Here is a 19,024-nt window from a genome sequence, read left to right as displayed (position 1 = left end):
ACCCAGTTAGCCATGTAACCTCCCTGAAACGGCTCTGTCTGTGTTGCTAGGTAGTGTATGCCTGCTTCATACAAAGCTTCAAATAAAGTCAAAGTTTAAAAAATTTGAACTGCGATGGAGCTCAACTTGACTTTATTTTCAGCTGTGTGCTACACCAGGCTTCGTGTTGCTGTCAAGTTGGGCTTCAATTCTGACACCATATGAATTTAATCGCTTGACACTATGCCAAACGTTTTGTCGCTGATGATGTGGAAGCAGATTGAGAGTGTTTGGGACTGTCATGGGACCTAGAGCTTAGCCTAATATATATCTTTTTTAATATGACATAGAATTAAAACATAATTTCATATTAACAATGTCAGTTTGTTTTAATCTTGATTGATCCAGATCCACTCAACACAGCTAACAAAACTGTCTAACGGGGGTCAATGGGAACGTAATATATGTAGCTAGCTAGCTGACACAGCTTCATTTTGATGTCCAAACAGAGCGTGTCAATTTTAACTTACAATTGGTTAAGGTTAGGCCTAGTCAAATACCATTTTCAAAAGTATGACTGCCTGGTTTATTTATTTTTTTAGACATCGAGCGACCACTGACAAGGGTACGATCAACAGGCTTTAGCTACAATAGCTAACTTGCATTGTAACTTGCACGTCACCAAAATCACAGTGGATAATAAATACTAACGCCCACTAAATATATAACTCGTTAACAAAGTAATCCAATTTAACCTAATTTCTCATTTCGGCACTGGTCGGTATTTACAGAGCCAGCCATTAAACTGGACTGGAATGTAGCTATGTTAGCTAGCTAAGTAACACCAGAGAGGAAGAGGTGAAAGTAACACCCGTTTCTTCCAGCTCCCAGCTACAGTTTGATTGACAGGTCTCTTGCCTTTGAAAATTAAAATGCAAAGGATTTGCATTATCAATTCGATTTTTAAAAATGATGCCATTTAATTTGATTTGTCACACTTGTGCCACAAATACATGAAAATGAAATGATAAAGGGCCAGCTGAATAATAATTACATTTTTGTTACAATTAGACTTATTTTCACTTAAATTATGACAGGGTTTTGTCGTAGATGACGATAATAACTGAATATGAAATTACTTTGCATTTACATTTTAATATTGTCCCAAAGTGCGTACATTAACTTGAAAATGCGAAAGAAAAATAAAATGCTAATTTTAATTATGACATGATATTTAACACGCATCGAATGAAAACTAATTGAAATGAATCATTTGCATTTTAATTTTGAAGAGCTTCCATAATTTCAAAATGGATGACATGGACACCTGCGCCTCCTTGCGCCTCCTGTTGTTCTTGTCAACCATTGCAGGTCATTGCTGGATTTTTATTAGTATTATTTTTTTTACAATGACAGCGATTTACCCACATAAATGTGCGGTACCTGCAGAATCCCACGCTTATTTCTCTCACGATCTCTTAAATCATGATAAAGTTACAGTGCTGGGTAGCTAGCCAAGTAGCTAGCCAGTACAAAATACAAGTAAAATCTATCTGGAATCTGATAAGAATGCGACAACAGTTTAACATCACTACAATTAACATTAACACTTAACACAGGAGGAATCCGATATACTGCAGTTATGATTTGCCTCCAAGAGGGCAGACAACCCCACAAAAAAAACCTATTAACCTGTTAACTTCAGTTTGGTCAGATTAATATTAAATAACAGAGTGCTTAAGAAAAAAAAAAAGTCCATCACTCAAGCGAAGAGCTTTAGAAATAACGAATATCCGCAATTTAAATATACAGAACGGAAAACATGACGATGAGTCAAGTGTGCATTTAATTTGTTGAAACTAATAATTTTAAATTATTGAAAAATGTCAACGTCAATGTTGGTTGACCAAGGGCAAACAGTGCATAGTTTGCTTCTGCATGTTTTTTTAAGGGAAGTTCAACATTAGTTGACATTGGGTGGAAAGACAAAAGATTAAACAAGAAAATTTTGAGCCAGAAATATCACCTCAACACAAGTCCAAGACCAAGACTGGCTGAAGGTCCATGTCATCTTGTGAGCCAAGAGTAGGTGATAGTATTTAAAGTGAGTTTATGCTTCATGAAACCACAAAGTGTGACCGAGGTGGTCAAACCTGAGATGTGTATTCTTGCATATTTTTGTGACATTATGGTTTAAAACACTATCAAACTAATCAAACTTATTAAAATTCATAGCAAGCACTGGGTTAGGGACTACACAAACATAAACATTTCATATAATAATTCCTGGTTGGAGTATGTGTTTTATGATGAAAGAAAGATCTTTAAAAGCACTTATCTAAACTTTGAACACATTGAAACGGTCCTATTAGTCATAGTCATATATATTAAATATTTCTCACCAAGTGATATCTCATTTTGTAGCACTCATTCTGTACTTTAACATGATGAGATGAAAAACTGAAAAAGTCTAATGATGATATCTGAAGCATGGAGGCAGTTACATAAGTGTGCAGTAATAAAGGCTGACATGGTTTTAGCAGTGATCAGGAGGCCAAGCATTCCTTAGTGAGCAGGAGGTAGAACAATCAGCAGTGGGCAGAAGGCTGAGCACACCTCATGAAGGAGGGAAGCTGGCGGATCTTCTCCATCTCCTGGTGGCTTAGCTGCTGAGTTCTGACCACAGCTTCCTGCTTCTTACAGCAGAGAACACTCAGAGGCTGGCTGTGGAAGTGCTCCAACAGGCAGAACTGTGCAGGAGAACACAGAAAGTTGGGTCAGCTTCCTGACCAAAATGTGATATTTGATATAGTAACAGCCTTAACACTGACCTGTGTTTGTCTGTAAATGTTTTATTTTATAAACATGTCTCAGTCCCCCAGTCCTTCTCCTCTATGCAATTTGTTTTACATCATTTCATCTCAGTTGTCTAAAATTACATGAAATTGACACCGTTTAAAATGCAGTATATAGTTGATTCCTGCTTTTTGACTTCTTCAGTAACACAGATATCGTGATGTATCGCAAATTATTTTCTTGCAATATATGGCATATCGCAGGATCACCCGTATCGTGGACAAAGTATTGGGAGTTACTCTGCGATTCCTACCCCTAGACAAATTCAGCATTACAAAATGGTTGCATCATCCAACACCACCAACAGCATTATTTTAAAATGAACTGGTAATACCATATACTGCAGTAAATTTTTTACTTTTTTAAATTTGGGGACCATTTCATGGTATCAACTGCATTGCATTAAAACTGTAAATATTGTTGGAATATCATAAAACTATTATTGTTAATGATATCATTGTTATTTTGCTATTATTATTTTTGTCATTTTCTGTTCACTTTTGTTCAAATTGCATGTATGAAACAGATTTTCCTTTCTGATGTTTAATGTACAGTACTGTGCAAAGGTGCAAATCGAGGCTGTCTAGGATTACCTGGAGACATTATCTGTGGCAAATTATTAAATAAGTTTGGTACAACCTACCAGCTGATTTTCCGATAAAACAGCAGGACAGTGTACCTAACTGGTGCAGTTAAAGGCCACAGGTGGTCGCAACAATGACTGATTTGATTTAGTTTTTGACTGTTCACTGCTGCTCTTTATAGTACGTTTATACTGATGAAATGTATTGATATTTAAAACAGTTGATTTCATTATTGTTGAAAGCATCTTTGCTTTACAGAATTATTTTGCTTAAGACTTTTGCACAGTACTGTATGTCAAAAGTATGTATAAATCAGTGAGGTGAGGGGGAGTGGCAAAGTCCAAGTCCTGACTTGAACCCACTAAAAAGACGCTGTGGCAGAACTTGAAACAACAAGTTTAGACTCAAAAACCTACCAATTTATCCAAATTAAAGCCGTTCTGCAAAGTGGGATAAAATTCCTCCACAGCAATGTGAAAGACTGATATACAATTATTGGAAGCATTTTGTTGCAGTTATTGCTAACAACATTCAGTTATTCATCTTTAAATTTATTGCACAATTGCAATGAATGCAATTTCTTAAATGTGTGAAATTTGATTTAGTCCAAACATTAAATAAGTCACGGAAGGAAGTGCATACTGCATTTCCAGTGTTGGAGTGATTTTAATTTTAATGTCCCAACGCCTGATGGTGTCAGCTCCGGCCTATCTTGTGTTAAGTGGGAAATTACTTTTTCACAGAGGTGATATGGGTGTTTTTGTTTATTCAGGTTCTTTTTGTATCATATCACATTCTGTCGAAAGATCTGAAAACATGAAACCCTTCAGTGTGGTAAATATGAAGTAATACAGGAAATCAAGAAGGGGGCAAATACATTTCCACAGCACTATGCAATATGAAGAAAAATACACATGCACATACATGCAATGCCAATGCAAACACAGTACAAAAACATACATGTATGCGCGCAATACCACCTGCAGGCCTTTGATGAAATTGTGCACGGAGAAGTCATGGTAGAGGAAGAGACCCACTAGCACCTGCAGCACCTTACCGCTGGGCTTAAAGGGGAACTTGGGCGTCAGAACCAGCTGTGGGAAACATAGCTCACTTTAGTATCCCAAATGACCAGCCAGGAAGCACAGCTCACCTCAGTATCCAGTGACAGGGGAAATGCAAAAGTCTGCCTCAAGATCATAACCAACAGAGATATCTAGCGTTTACAATACGAACTTAGAGAGAAAAATAAATAAATATATTGAGCAAACTTGTTCATGGTCCATACAATATTACACCAAGGTTCTCCCAAAAGAATTTAGCAGTGGCGGTGCACCACCCTTCTTGGCACCACCCCGAAAGGATTTGTTCAACCACGATCGAAAGAGATTAACTTCACTCACAATTTACTGTGGATAAATTGTGAGGTTAAAGTGCAGGTTATTATAGCTCACCGGTTCCAATCTTTTATGTCCCAGTTAGAATGTTACTCAGGCACTTAATGCTATGTCAGTAACCTAGCTAAAATGTTGTAACTTGTTTTTCCCAATGAACATTTCCCCAATAAAAAGTCGGTGAAAGGCATTCAGGAAAAAACCCAGCAGTGTACTGCATGTAGAGGGTTTCATACAGAGCACGTGAAACCCTCTACATGCAGTATTTACATTGTGTCATATTCTCGATGTTGTTTTATTTGTATTGGCTGTAAAAAAACAACAGTTAGCTATTAGCCTTAATAATTCTAGGTTGTATTGGGTTATATCTTAGTAGCCAATATATGAGGAGCACAGTACCAGATCAGCTAGGGAACTCAGCTTATTGTCCCAGTTTATTGTGGCATTCTGCTTTGAATTCATGGCAGTCACAATGAAATCCCCTTGCAGAAAAAGTTGACATACTTAGTATAGAAAATGATGTATGTTATTGTGTACAGATGTCTGTCATTTCTGTTATTTATTATTTCAAATTATATTTATCATTTTCAATGCGATTTACAAAATTAAATTACGTTAGAATAGTAAATAGTAATTGTGTCGTGCTTCATTTAAGCCATTTTCCAAATCTGTGCTGCTCACCTCTGGAGTTTCAAAGCCTCAAAGAAGAACACTGCAAAAATGGGTTGGGTTGCCAGATTGGGAGTGATGGGATAAATTATGTTCCAAACAGTTTATTTTGGTAAGCATATTGTTTGACGGTTTTTTCTTATTTCTCAGTCTCATAATTGCTTCCTTGACTGTCACTGGCACAACTCTGGTCCTCATATTGAGAAACGCCAATAGCAGACTCCAAGAGAAATTAAAAGCCTTGAATCAAAACTAGATACTGAAAGCTTTCTTAGACCTGCACTATGGAAGCGATTGAACACACCTGACTTACCCTGAAATGTAGGGAATATGTATAAAAAGAGATGTAATTCTGGGGAGGGCAACCACTTTTTTTTTTTTTTTTCGGGAAATCAACATTAATATCAGGTTAACCTTAAATGAACATGTTGTGGACAATAAGTGTCCTTATGTAGAATTTTAACATTATAAAAGTACTGTTTTGTGGCTTTTAAAGACACATTTTACTTAGCATTCCATGAATGATAACTGCAAGACCCCGGCGACACTGAAAAACAGACAGATTTCACTGAACATTCCACTGTTCACATTTATGGAGTTTGAAAATGGTAACGTTACTGGCTGGTTTTCCGCACCCATACAGTCCCCTCCAAAAATATTGGAACAGCAAGATCAATTCCTTTGTTTTTCCAATACATTGAAGACAATGGAGTTTGAAGTCAAAAGATGTACATGAGATGACAGATCCGAATTTAAGCTTTTATTCCCTGGAATTTTTATTGATATTTGTTAAACAACTTAGAATATATAACCTTTTGTATCAGACCACCCAATTTTTAGGTGAGCAAAAGTCTGTGACAGGGGTTTCTTGTTGCCCAAATGTGTCCTGTTTGATTGGTTAAACATTAAATAGTCTTGAATGTCTACTCTTGGTCTCAGCCTTGGGTTTTCCCTGTGAAGACTGCAGTTGTGTTGGAAAAGATAAATCAATATTAAGACCAGAGAGCTGTCTTTGGGAGAACAGCAAGCCATTTTGAAGCGTACAAAAGAGGGGAATTCAGAGCCATTGTCCAAGCATTGGGGATGGCTTGTACAACAACTTGGAATGTCCTGAAAAAGAAAGAAGCCGCTGGCATACTGAGCAACAGACATCAAACAGGTTGACCAAGGAATACAGTTGATGAAATTTGTGAGAACCTCAAAGCATCAGTCAGTGACATCAAAAAGGGGTGAAGGCATCTCAATCAACCATTCGAAGACGACTTAGAAAGCACCAATATAGAGGCTATACTGCAACATGCAAACCACTCATCAGTAGTAATCGAGATTACAACTGGGAAATAATAACTATGGTTGTCGAGCCGAAAATGTAAGCATGCACGGGGGCCATTATATCAACAATTTTACATTTTGAATCCAGCTCATCAGTTCATAGGAATTGGTTCATAAGAGTACAAGATACAAGTTTCAGGGTTAATGAAGCCTCTTGCATAGCTATGCATGTGCTCCAAGACAGCTACCTTGTCGATGACAGTGGCCAGGTGCTTGGTACAGGAGGAGGCTTGGAAGAGCTTGATGGACAGCATGGATGTCACAGAATGGGGCAGCATGCGCTGAACTGTGCTGAGGGATGTGGCGATGCCAAATATGAACAGCAGGGGAAGCTGCTGAGTGTACTGGCTGTTTTGCCAGGGTAAACAATAAAAAACACCATTAATAAAAGTCTGCATGAATGTATGCCTGTGTGCGCATGTGTGAGTGCGCACCCTCATGTACATTTAATCCAAAATGCAATTTTCCTTCAACCAATGTCAACAACCTAGGTGGATATCACAAGTGCTAGAGGTAACCCACCATTCACTGTAAAGCACTTTATGTTCCATGAACAGCTCTATATATAGTGCATCCGGAAAGTATTCACAGCGCTTCATTTTTTCCACATTTTGTTATGTTACAGCCTTATTCCCAAATGGAATAAATGCATTTTTTTCCTCAAAGTTCTACACACAACACCCCATAATGACAACATGAAAGAAGTGTTTTTGAAATTTTTTGCAAATTTATTGAAAATAAAAAAAACTATTCACAGCCTTTTCCATGAAGCTCAAAATTGAGCTCAGGTGCATCCTGTTTCCACTGATCAACCTTGAGATGTTTCTACAGCTTAATTGGACTCCACCTGTGGTAAATTCAGTTGACTGGACATGATTTGGAAAGGCACACACCTGTCTATATAAGGTCCCACAGTTGACAGTGCATGTCGGAGCACAAACCAAGCATGAAGTCAAAGGAATTGTCTGTAGACCGCCGAGACAGGATTGTCTCAAGGCACAAATCTGGGGAAGGGTACAGAAAAATGAGCACAGTGGCCTCCATCATCCGTAAATGGAAGAAGTTCGGAACCACCAGGACTCTTCCTAGAGCTGGCTGGCCGCCCGTCTAAACTGAGCAATCGGGGGAGAAGGGCCTTAGTCAGGGAGGTGACCAAGAACCCGATGGTCACTCTGTCAGAGCTCCAGTGGAGAGAGGAGAACCTTCCAAAAGGACAACCATCTCTGCAGCAATCCACCAATCAAGCCTGTATGGTAGAGTGGCCAGACGGAAGCCACTCCTTAGTAAAAGGCACATGGCAGCCCACCTGGAGTTTGCCAAAAGGCACCTGAAGGACTCTCAGACCATGAGAAACAAAATTCTCTGGTCTGATGAGACAAAGATTGAACTCTTTGGCGTGAATGCCAGGCATCGTGTTTGGAGGAAACCAGGCACCGCTCATCACCTGGCCAATACCATCCCTACAGTGAAGCATGGTGGTGGCAGCATCATGCTGTGGGGATGTTTTTCAGCGGCAGGAACTGGGGGACTAGTCAGGATTGAGGGAAAGATGAATGCAGCAATGTACAGAGACATCCTCGATGAAAACCTGCTCCAGAGAGCTCTTGACCTCAGACTGGACAGACTTTTAGCAGGACAACGACCCTAAGCACACAGCCAAGATATTAAAGGAGTGGCTTCAGGAGAACTCTGTGAATGTCCTTGAGTGGCCCAGCCAGAGCCCAGACTTGAATCCGATTGAACATCTCTGGAGAGATCTGAGAATGGCTGTGCACCGACGCTCCCCATCCAACCTGATGGAGCTTGAGAGGTGCTGCAAAGAGCAATGGGCGAAACTGCCCAAAGATAGGTGTGCCAAGCTTGTGGCATCATATTCAAAAAGACTTGAGGCTGTAATTGCTGCCAAAGGTGCAAAGCCGTTGTATTGAGCAAAGGCTGTGAATACTTATGTACATGTGATTTCTTAGTTTTTTATTTTTAATAAATTAGCAAAAATTTCAAAAAAAACTTCTCTCATGTTGTCATCATGGGTTGTTGTGTGTAGAATTTGGAGGAAAAAATGAATTTATTCCATTTTGGAATAAGGCTGTAACATAACAAAATGTGTGAAAAGTGAAGCGCTGTGAATACTTTCCGGATGCACTGTAAATAAAATAATTGTGAAGAATAATTTCCCAGCAATTACCTGCAGATGAGAATGAAGGCATGCAGAACATGGGCGCTGAAGGCCTCAAGGTCTTTGAGGATAACAATGATGGGTGGATTTGCAGAGAAGTCCATCTGAGAAAAGCTGCGCTTTTTCCCTGGAGAGATCCCAGAGGAATTCTATTGGGAACAGACGGGTGGGAGATACACTTCTGACAATATTTTTACAATTTATATTCACAGCACTCAAAATAATTAAGTACTGATCTTCAGACATATTTTACCCTGATAATTGTCATTCATTCTTTTTTATGTGAAACTACAAGATCGGAGCTACAAAAAGAGGTATCACTTGCTGGGACTGACCAATCAGTTTTAGAGATATGTCTTGTTAAACTATGTGAGTCTGACAGAAGTGGTTTTCAGAAATTCATCTTCATAGTTTTGTCACAGATTCTCACCTAGAAGTGACCTAGGAGCAAGAACTGGCCCACTAGCCACTGCGATGCAGAGGACTGAGTCTGTACCCTTAGCAACCTATAATATATATTATGAAAGCATGTGCGGCAGAAATATTTTCTCATAAATTAATAAAGGAGACCCCTGAATACAATATTTCCCCTAGGATTGTTTTCTAGCGGTGCACCAGTTTAATGATACAAATAGGATGCAAGGCACAGTTTATTCTTGAGATGTTACTGATTCACAGTGTTCATAGTAGCACCTCACCACTCATCAACTCGGTATGGAACAAATGTGAACAATACCACAAGAAACTCCCATAACGCCCCCAGAAACACATAACACTGAAGACATTGCCTATTAAAAGTAAACTTAAAAGCCAACGTAATTGAGCGCACCACACGGATGAATACTATAGCAAATGATCTATGTTTTTCAGGACAATATAGGCAAGTTTTACTTTGCTTCAACAAATTTACTCTGAACCAATTTCTGCTAATGGTGAATTAATTGAGGTATAATATAGGCACTAGGGCTGGGCAAAAAAATCGATACACCGAAACATCGCGATTATAATTTTCCCGATAGTGAATCGATTCGGCAAATCCTAATATCGATACCTTGTTTTGACATATTTTGCAGCCAAAAATAGCACATTAGTTAGGACTCCGCTCCTCTAGATGGCGCCAGAGTCATCTGACGTGCGGCAGTCACGCAGCCTCTGTGACTGTGTCAGTGGCTGTGTGACTGCCTCTGAGGCACACGCTGTCTGGAAGCAGCAGAATGGCGTTTGTTATCAGTCCAGCGCCTTCAACACTCAAAGCCGATGTTTGGGCTCATTTCTGGTTTAAAAAAAAAAGAGGGGCAAGAAGAGCTTCATAAAAGCAACGTTGTTTGCAAGCTTTGCCATTTGGTATTGAAATACAGTAGTAACACCACAAATCTGCGCAGTCACCTCGCGAGACACCACGCAGATATTCCACAGGCTAACGTTAGTGTTAAACAAAAACATCTTGCGCCAAACCAGTTAACAATGGATTCAGCCTTCGTATGCAAGCTGCCTTCTTCCTCAGCGCACTCAAAAAAAATTACTGAGTCTGTGGCAGTTTTCATCAGTAAGGACATATGCCCCTACAGTGTTGTGGAGAACGATGGTTTCAGGCACATGCTCCACACACTGGAGCCGAGCTCCCAACCCGCAAACACATCACCGAAATCGCGGTCCCGAAGCTGTATGAAGATCAAATGGGGGAATCTGATGTAAGTTATTATTAGAATATAAATAAGGTGTGTGAATGAATGTGCATTGTGCAATTAATCATTTCATGTAGCCTATTCTGAGTCTGATTGCTTTTATGTGTAACATTGATTAGATTACTTTTACATTGATAAGATATTAATGATAAGAATTTAGCATTATGATATGTGATGTATTGTCTTTTTTTAGCAGGCACAGAGAGAGAGCAGAAATGACGAAAAAGAAATGGGCAAAGAGGCAGTTGTGGTGGCACAAGCGCAGCAGGAGGACAGTGGCGCTGAGGACGACATTCCTGCCTCCCCATCAAAAAGATCAAGGCACTCCTGTGCACTGGCAGATCTCCTTGGAGGGGCATATGGCCCACCAGTACCTGGAACAGAACCCAAAACAGCACTTGATTTGGCAGAAGAGGAGATGGCAAGGTACAAGGAGGAAGCACCAGTGCCCCTCTCGGCAAACCCACTGAAATGGTGGAGGGAGGATGAGAGAGAATATCCTCTTTTGTCATACCAAGCAAAGCGACACCTCTGTATCCCAGGTACAAGTGTTTCTGCTGAGAGAGTTCTCAACTGCCGGTGACATTGTCACTGCGCAGAGAAGTGCTCTTAAACCAGAGCATGTTGACCAGCTCCTCTTCTTAAACAAAAACCTAAAAATCCAGAAGAAGTAAGCGTGGAGGAGCTCTGTTAAGCAAAGTTGCCATTTTGAATGTATGTTGTAGCTCTCTATATTCATTACTTAATGTTGTTATTATCATTTTTATGAGAGTTGACATTTCATTTCATTTCTAATAAAGAGAAATTGTAATATTAAAGTGCATTCTGTATTTATTTTTATTTTACTCAATTTGTACCCTAAAGTACATCAGTAATGCACATTGTCATATCAGAATAATCAGATGATACACTGTTTGTATACATTTTCATCATATAATATAGCAATATATCGATATTGAATCGCCCCATACAAGTATCGAATCGTATCGGTATCGAATCGAATCGTATCGTGACCCATTGTATCGATATCGAATCGTATCGTGAGATCCTTGCCGATACCCTGCCCTAATAGGCACGTTGAGAAAAATCATACAAAACTCTGCTATTTGGAGTGTACTTTAAAACTGTTCTATTCTCCACAGAAAACACACAGCTTTCATGGTTTGCATGAAGCAGGGCTGAACACGTAATGCAAATTTCACACTACTGACAAGGCAGGTCCATGATAAAGTCTCCCCTACCCTGTCTTTTTAAGACATTGTTTGAATAGCAACCAGGTTGATGTTGTAAAAAAAGAAACGGCAGCCGGTTAATTTAGTTTTGACAAAGAAATACAACCTTACAGTTTTGAACTGGAATTTACAGAGGAAGAATTTGCGAGAGAGACAGACAGTGGAGGACAAGGTAGCTCAATATGCTTACCAAAATAAAGTGTTAATGTAGTTTAATTAAGAAATAAGTAACTTTAGTTTTGTATGTTGACATTACTATGGAATGAATGAAACTGCAGCTTCTTCCCCCAAGCCATACTCACCCTGAACTCTGGACTCTAATACATCATAATTCAACACAGAACTATACATACATGTACAGTGCAACAGACAGTTGCACTACAGAACTCAACTGGACTGTATCCCCATCGCTACAACATATCCATGCACTACTTGTTGATTTGCCCTGTATGTTTGTCTGCCTGTGTATACGTCATGTGATTCTATTATACATGTAATGTCATGTCATAAATGTGGCAAAAACCTTTATTTTATGTACCAACGTAAAAATGTTATCTTCCAACGTAAGACCTGAAAAACGTATAATGACTAAGCAACTTAAACAGGAGGATGGGGCAAACCATTTAGGGATTTGACCATTTTGGTTTCACCTTAGAGAAATGACAGCACGTTTCACATATGCAGTGAGCTCCATAATTTTTGGGAAAGCCTCTTGACTTCACAAGATTTGAGAATTATGAATTTAAAAAACTTAACCCTCTTAAATTAATCAAATTTAAGAGGGTTAAGTTTTTTAAATTCATAATTCTCAAATCTTGTGAAGCCTCACTTACCTCTCAATTTCATATAAAAAAACACAGAGGGGCAGACATGAGTGAAAAAAACAAGTTCAGTGAGCTCTTCGAAAAAGCCATTAAGTTGATTGAAAAGGCCCGCTTTGTGACAAAGCATCCTGCACTGTAATGATAACATGCAGTTTCATTACTGCAATGGCCAAATTAACTCGATACTCCAAAATATACACCCATATAAAATGTGAAAGTATGATTTTTTTCTTTTCATGCCAAGTTGACATTACTGTGGTGTAAGCCAGTCATAAGTAACATTTGGTCTCATGCGCTGGTCAGCTTGCTGACTTCCCCCTCCTGGAGTATACATTGTTAGCCCCCACCGTTGGCACGCATGCCTGTGGGGGAGAGCTAGAGAAGGATTCTTAGAGCTCTTCTTGGGCCCTGGAGGCCCCCCTTTTCTCACATTCCTACAGGATTTGAGTACAGGAGTACTGGAGATGGTATAAAGATGTTTCATGATAATCCCAGGTCAGAATATGTTGATGTTTGGTGTTATTCTGATTGGTTCAGTGCGACTGGTGTAATGGTCTAGTTTTTGTAACAGTCTACCATTGATATCATAACCATTCAGGAGCCGAGGGGAAACTGGGCAAAAGCTGTCTCTGTAGAAGCCATGTGTTTTAGCCCCCTGCCTGGTGGGCCTGGCTGTAAATCATAGATGGGTGACTCACTTTTAGCGTCAAGAACTAAGGCCTGGATTTCGGAGATAAGGAGAAGAAACCAAACAGTCTGGGATGTCTCCTTTCCTTTCATTCACCCAAATCAGGTTTATCCAAAAGGTATATTATCATGAGAGGCACAAAGACATATTTACAGCATAATGCAGTTATCATGAAGACTCCCAACTACAGCATTGATAGATAGGATGGGGCGGCCTGTAGCCTAGTGGTTAAGGTCAGGAAGGGCTGCCATGTGTGAGGGGCCTGAGAGCTGGGGTTTCAATGTTGTTTAGATTACCTGTTGGGGAGTTAAGATGTATGAGTGGTCCAAGGCCAGTTGGGTCATGGGAAAAGAATCCTCCCGAACATTGGTGACCTCCCTGTGACCCCATACCTGGTCACTTCCAAGGGGGAAGACTCCGGACAATGCCACATTGCCCTCATTTGGGCACTGCTGTCATTACACCGGTGACTGCTCTCTTAGATTAAATATTCAAAACTGCTATTAAGATAGTAAATAGACCCGGTAACACCTTGAAAACATTGCCCATGTGATCCTTGTATTATTGCATTAAGTCTTATGTAATGGTAACAGGAATTGCATGTAAAATGGATAATCAGGAGGGAAGTTTCATGATAACTGCAACATAATAAAACATAAGGGTAATCTGTTTGGTATGGATGTGATCTGATAAAATCAAGGAATCGGATGAGATACATTTCATACCAAATGGAATTTAATAAACTATAGTTTCAGTATCCCAAGGGAAAACCTACACGTCCTCTCTTGGTAATCATCTCATTTTCCCTACTCAACAACCCCCCAACGGTGGGGGTCTAAATTCCAGATTTGACCACCCCTCCGGGTTGATTTATGGCACTGCCGCCTGGTTCCAAACGGATGATTTGGCATAAAAGCAAGGGAGACAGACCAATCTGGGAAGATCGTATTCGACTTCCCACACAACATGTCTTGTGTATGTATGTATGTATGTATGTATGTGTAGCAGTGGAAGATCGTATTCGACTTCCCACACAGCATATTGTACGTGTATGTAAGTATTAGGAACATCGTATTCGACTTTCCATACGGCATATTCTATACTCTGTGTTTGTGTGTAGTCCAAGCAGGCTAGGTATGATTATTTACTCTATTTCTATTCTTAATTTGTGTATTTTATACTTGATTGTGATATTCTAAAGCTAATAACCTACCTGTCTGCTAATAAACTATTTTGCTTGTAACTTGCGTGATCTCCATGACTCTAATTCATCTTGTACCTTTTCAGCCTAAATTACAACTGAAATACTCAGGGGGAAATGGTGGCCAAAGACCGACCGATCGGCGGGGCGGTACACCTGTGATAGTTCTAAGTTGTGAGGCCAGCAATTTCTGTCCCTTAAAGGGTCGGGCGACACACGGCTCTTGTAATCTGGTGCGAAGGGAACCCATGGGCGTTATAGCGTTGGTTCCTGCCAAATTAGCTCTAAGGAGCCCAGACAATGCTACGCCGACCTGGGCTCGCAAATATCATGGCAGGTTTGCATGTATTGTGTTGACTGGACCCGCAGCCTCTGAGTTCTCCACCGAACTGAGATTTCAGCAGTAATGCTAATCCCGGGAGCATCTATTGAGTAATGGTGGCGCAGGTACAAGTCGAATGTAATCACTCCCTGAGAGACTTGAGTGGCATGAAATGTGCCCAATTTGAGGTAATTGAGACAGAGTTGTGCACTCAAAATTCCGTGGTCACTTTAATGTCCAGTATTTGTGTGGTATACAGTAACATAAGACCATGTCATGGTGACACAATAAATCTGGTCTATTTTAAGCAGGAAATCCGACGGAAAAGGTGAAAATATAATTTTTTTTTTACAAATACGACAGTCGACTGGTCTAATGATTTTCCTTTTGACTTTTTTTTACCACCCCCCCACTTTTGGGAACAACTTTCATACAAGCAATTGACCAGAAGATAATGATTAGGAATTATATTATACTTCTACTGCTTCTTCCTCAAAAACCTGGTCCATTTCTACCCTGGAATGATATGCTTCAAAAGCTTAAGTATTCCCGGGGCTCTCGGTGCGACTACCTATGGCTTGAATCTTGGCTGTTGCCTCAACAAACCCAGATAAATATTTTCTTTAGACGTCACAGGTGGAAGGAGGTTGTGCTCAAATTAACTTCCAAATAAGATTGAGCCTCTCTCACCCTGGGAAAGTATGTAAGATGCTGTAGGCTTTTTTATATTATTATCTAGAGATTCAAGGTCAAAATAATGCACATCCTTTGCGATACACTCAGGGTGTTTCAGGTAAGCATGTGTCTGCCTATCTGAAGAAGGCAAGGAGAAGTCTGGAGCCCAAACGCAGGACATACAGTAATTGTGCTTGGCATGCAGGGCAAATGGCATTCACCAGGACTGCATTGTGCTACAGTCTATGTTTAAACCAGAAGACTGAAGTTGAGGTTGGAGCCATTGATTATGTCTGCATCAGAAATGAACTGAAATATTAAAAATATACAAGTGAAAAATTGCCTTTTGGTCCAGAGTAAAGTGAAAAATTCAAAGCTAAGATATGAGTTCTCACTGACAAAAACATGTCCGCTTGGGGGCATCCTACCTTACAGGCGGTCTTGTACCAATCACAGAGTGACCTCAGGAAGCAATGTGCACTCTTCTGGGGAAGGTCAGTACTGGTCTCCTCTTCATCCTTATCCATTGATACTCCAGTTAGCCTTTGCAGGACTTTCTGCAGCAGGTACTTCACAGCTGGGCAGAAGGGATGGAAAGGATGACTGTCGCAATGTGGAGCAATGATGAAAGAATGGCATGTATGCAGGATGTTGGGAGGTTCACTTTTCAAGTTGGTAACCATTTTATCCTGAAGCAAGGTTCTCAACATTAATAGCTGAAACAAATATAAAACTAAACAAATCCATGCAAATCACCCTGAAAATGTTTTAGGCTAATACATGCGCACACATGGGGGTTCAATTGGAGGGGTGTTTTTTTTCTTGGGTGACTTTCTGTGTCCACGCTGATTGGCTGCAGCCAGACACTGGTGGGTGCACTGGTGGGGAGACTGCCAGTCGTTTGTTTACACTGGGTGTTCGAGTGTGATTCTAACGATAGCAGCAGCCTGGAGCGGTTTATCTCCTTCACAGATGTTAGAAGAAAAAAAAGTCATTTCTATTCCACGTTTAAGTATTTATTTAGTTTAGCCATTGGAAATGGCTGGACATTGCCCCTGCCTTCATCGCTAGCTTATAGCGCATGTTTGTTGTTGTAGCTACATGTAGCCAATACGATACAAAACTTTTATTTTTCACAACTCATGAGAATTTTTTCGTTTTATTACAATGTTTTTCTGACAAGAAACCCAAGAGGGGAATCATCTTAATCAGCAGGTCAAACAATTTTATTTTAAAACCTGATAAAATGCAACTGTGTGCAAAACTTGACACTGTGTTTTAACACTGCTCCCCTCTAAATCCTATTTTGAAATGAATTGCTGTGTGTATTTATATGGCTAGATTGCATAGTTGGCCAAGCAGCTCTTTTTTTGTATTCCTTAGCCTGTAGGCCACTGCATGTAGATACAAACTTGTAAGAACGATAGGGTGGTTGCATCAAACATAGCCCATTGATAGTTGCAGTTTCTGTTATTATAACAAAGTGATTTCTTGTTTCCCGGTGGCATATGTGAGCACTCCATGTAATCCAGTCTTAAATATTTGCTGGATCCAACATGAGGGGGGCATCACTGCCATTTTTCATTATGAGGAGCTTGCATAATCATTACATTGTTGAAAAGTCTGTTTCTGGAAGTAAATAAAGTAAATAAACTGTTTACTTGCCAGAAGGAAAAAGACACTTGAATCACGTTTTGTTCTTATTAATACGCAACACAAAAATGTTCATACGGATTTATTTTTAAGGGGCGCAATTTGGGTCTCTTTTTCTCAGAACAAGAGACAAAAATATGAAACCATAACTCTAATCTAATCTCATAATAAACTGCATTCCTCATTGGTTGTCAATTTAAACATCCATGCATAATATGCTCATTTGAACCTAATGTTTTTTTGTCTTGGAAAATAATACAGATAACAACAATAAATGCATTTATTTTTTGTTGTTACAATTGTACCAAAACTCTGTTACAAATGTCCCGCATGTGTTCAAACACACCAAGACTCTAGAACAAACGGTCTCTCTCTATAAGGTCTGCACCATCCATTTACACCTAATCCCAGCTCATATCTTACTTCTTTTCCCTTGTTTTTAATTCCACATGATGTTGTTATTGTTTGTGTTGTATCTTTATGTATTATGGCAGTACTATTTTTTTCCCCAGTTTTACATTTTTACATATAAAGTCATTACAAAATTCAGCACCTTGGTTGAAGGTAGTCAATTAAAATGTGCTTTATAAATAAATGACTTGACTTGCACATACTTTACAACTGTAACAACAACGTTTGCTGATTAATGCTGATTAACCAGTCTAGTGTTTACGTAGGATGAGAAAAGCAACTCTAACACCCTCACCACCGGACAATAGTCAAGAGGTGTTGATAGCCAAAGTAGGAATGCGTCTGGCCCGCTATTCAGAAGCAAACTGAATGACAGAGAAGGGGAAAATCAAAACGGAGTGCATGTTTTAGAACTACAAACAGTTTCCAGTGCTGTGGTTTGATATGTACGTTGGCACCTAATGTTGCAATCTTCATCGCACTGCTGGCGACTGCTGCAAGAAGGAGTGCACCATTGTTCCGGGTTACTTAAAAAGTTAGCCTTTTAAAGTAAGTCACTGGCCTATCCCAGCATGCATTGGGCGAAAGGCAGGAATACACCCTGGACAGGTCGCCATTCACTCACACACTCATACCTACGGGCAATTTAGACTCTCCAATCAGCCTAACATGCATGTCTTTGGACTGTGGGAGGAAACCCACGCAGACATGGGGAGAACATGCAAACTCCGCACAGAGGGGCCCCCCGAACCCAGGACCTCCTTGCTGTGAGGCAGTAGTGCTACCCACTGCACCATCCGTGCCGCCCCAACAAATATATGCCTATGTTTATATATATATATTTTTTTTTCAATGTTCATCCCATGGTTCTAACCATGGCAAAATAACAAAAAAATGACAACAGTACCGTAGAATCAAGATACCGAAAGCTTTCTTTTAGCTCCACTATAAAATTGATCGAATACACCAGACTAATCAGAAACCACTGAATAGTCAGTCAACTGTCAAATTAGTGTGCAAAAAGGGCTGTAATTCCTATACAAATCACCTGATATGGATGTGAATTCAAATTAAAGATGACAGTCGGCACTAACATCATATTCATTGTTTAATTTCATATCCAAAGTGCTGAGTACAGAGCCAGAAGAACAGAAATTGTACCACTGACCAAATACTTGCCAGAAGTTTCTTACCAGAATTTGGGCAAACCTCAAAAAGCCTTTTCCAATTAATATCTAAGTTAACAAAAGAGAAACTGACCTCTAAATCGTACAAAGTTAAACATGGCATTTCTTCAAATCTTATTTTGAATTTTTTTTTTAACTGTAAAAAAAATTAAGGAA

At 39.7% G+C, this 19,024-nt stretch overlaps 1 protein-coding gene across 9 annotated transcripts in view; it reads right to left on the bottom strand.

Annotated features, from left to right (window-relative positions):
- orc3 (origin recognition complex, subunit 3) overlaps positions 1-19,024 on the bottom strand; it is a 90,111-nt gene that overhangs the window by 35,527 nt on the left and 35,560 nt on the right. For 8 of the 9 annotated variants that reach the window (XM_061235281.1, XM_061235297.1, XM_061235266.1 and 5 more), the window contains 5 exons: positions 16,046-16,194; positions 9,000-9,139; positions 7,003-7,162; positions 4,400-4,513; positions 2,596-2,729 (listed from right to left, as the gene is read on the bottom strand). In XM_061235281.1, the coding sequence (XP_061091265.1) occupies positions 2,596-2,729; positions 4,400-4,513; positions 7,003-7,162; positions 9,000-9,139; positions 16,046-16,194 (697 nt within the window). The remainder of the gene's footprint in view (positions 1-2,595; positions 2,730-4,399; positions 4,514-7,002; positions 7,163-8,999; positions 9,140-16,045; positions 16,195-19,024) is intronic. The other variant, XM_061235306.1, reaches the window with a different exon arrangement.

The sequence above is a fragment of the Conger conger genome, chromosome 1, assembly GCF_963514075.1.
Source record: "Conger conger chromosome 1, fConCon1.1, whole genome shotgun sequence".
NCBI lineage: Eukaryota > Metazoa > Chordata > Actinopteri > Anguilliformes > Congridae > Conger > Conger conger.
The sequence above is the reverse complement of the archived record's forward strand: the minus strand, read 5'-3'. Positions and strand labels throughout refer to the sequence as shown.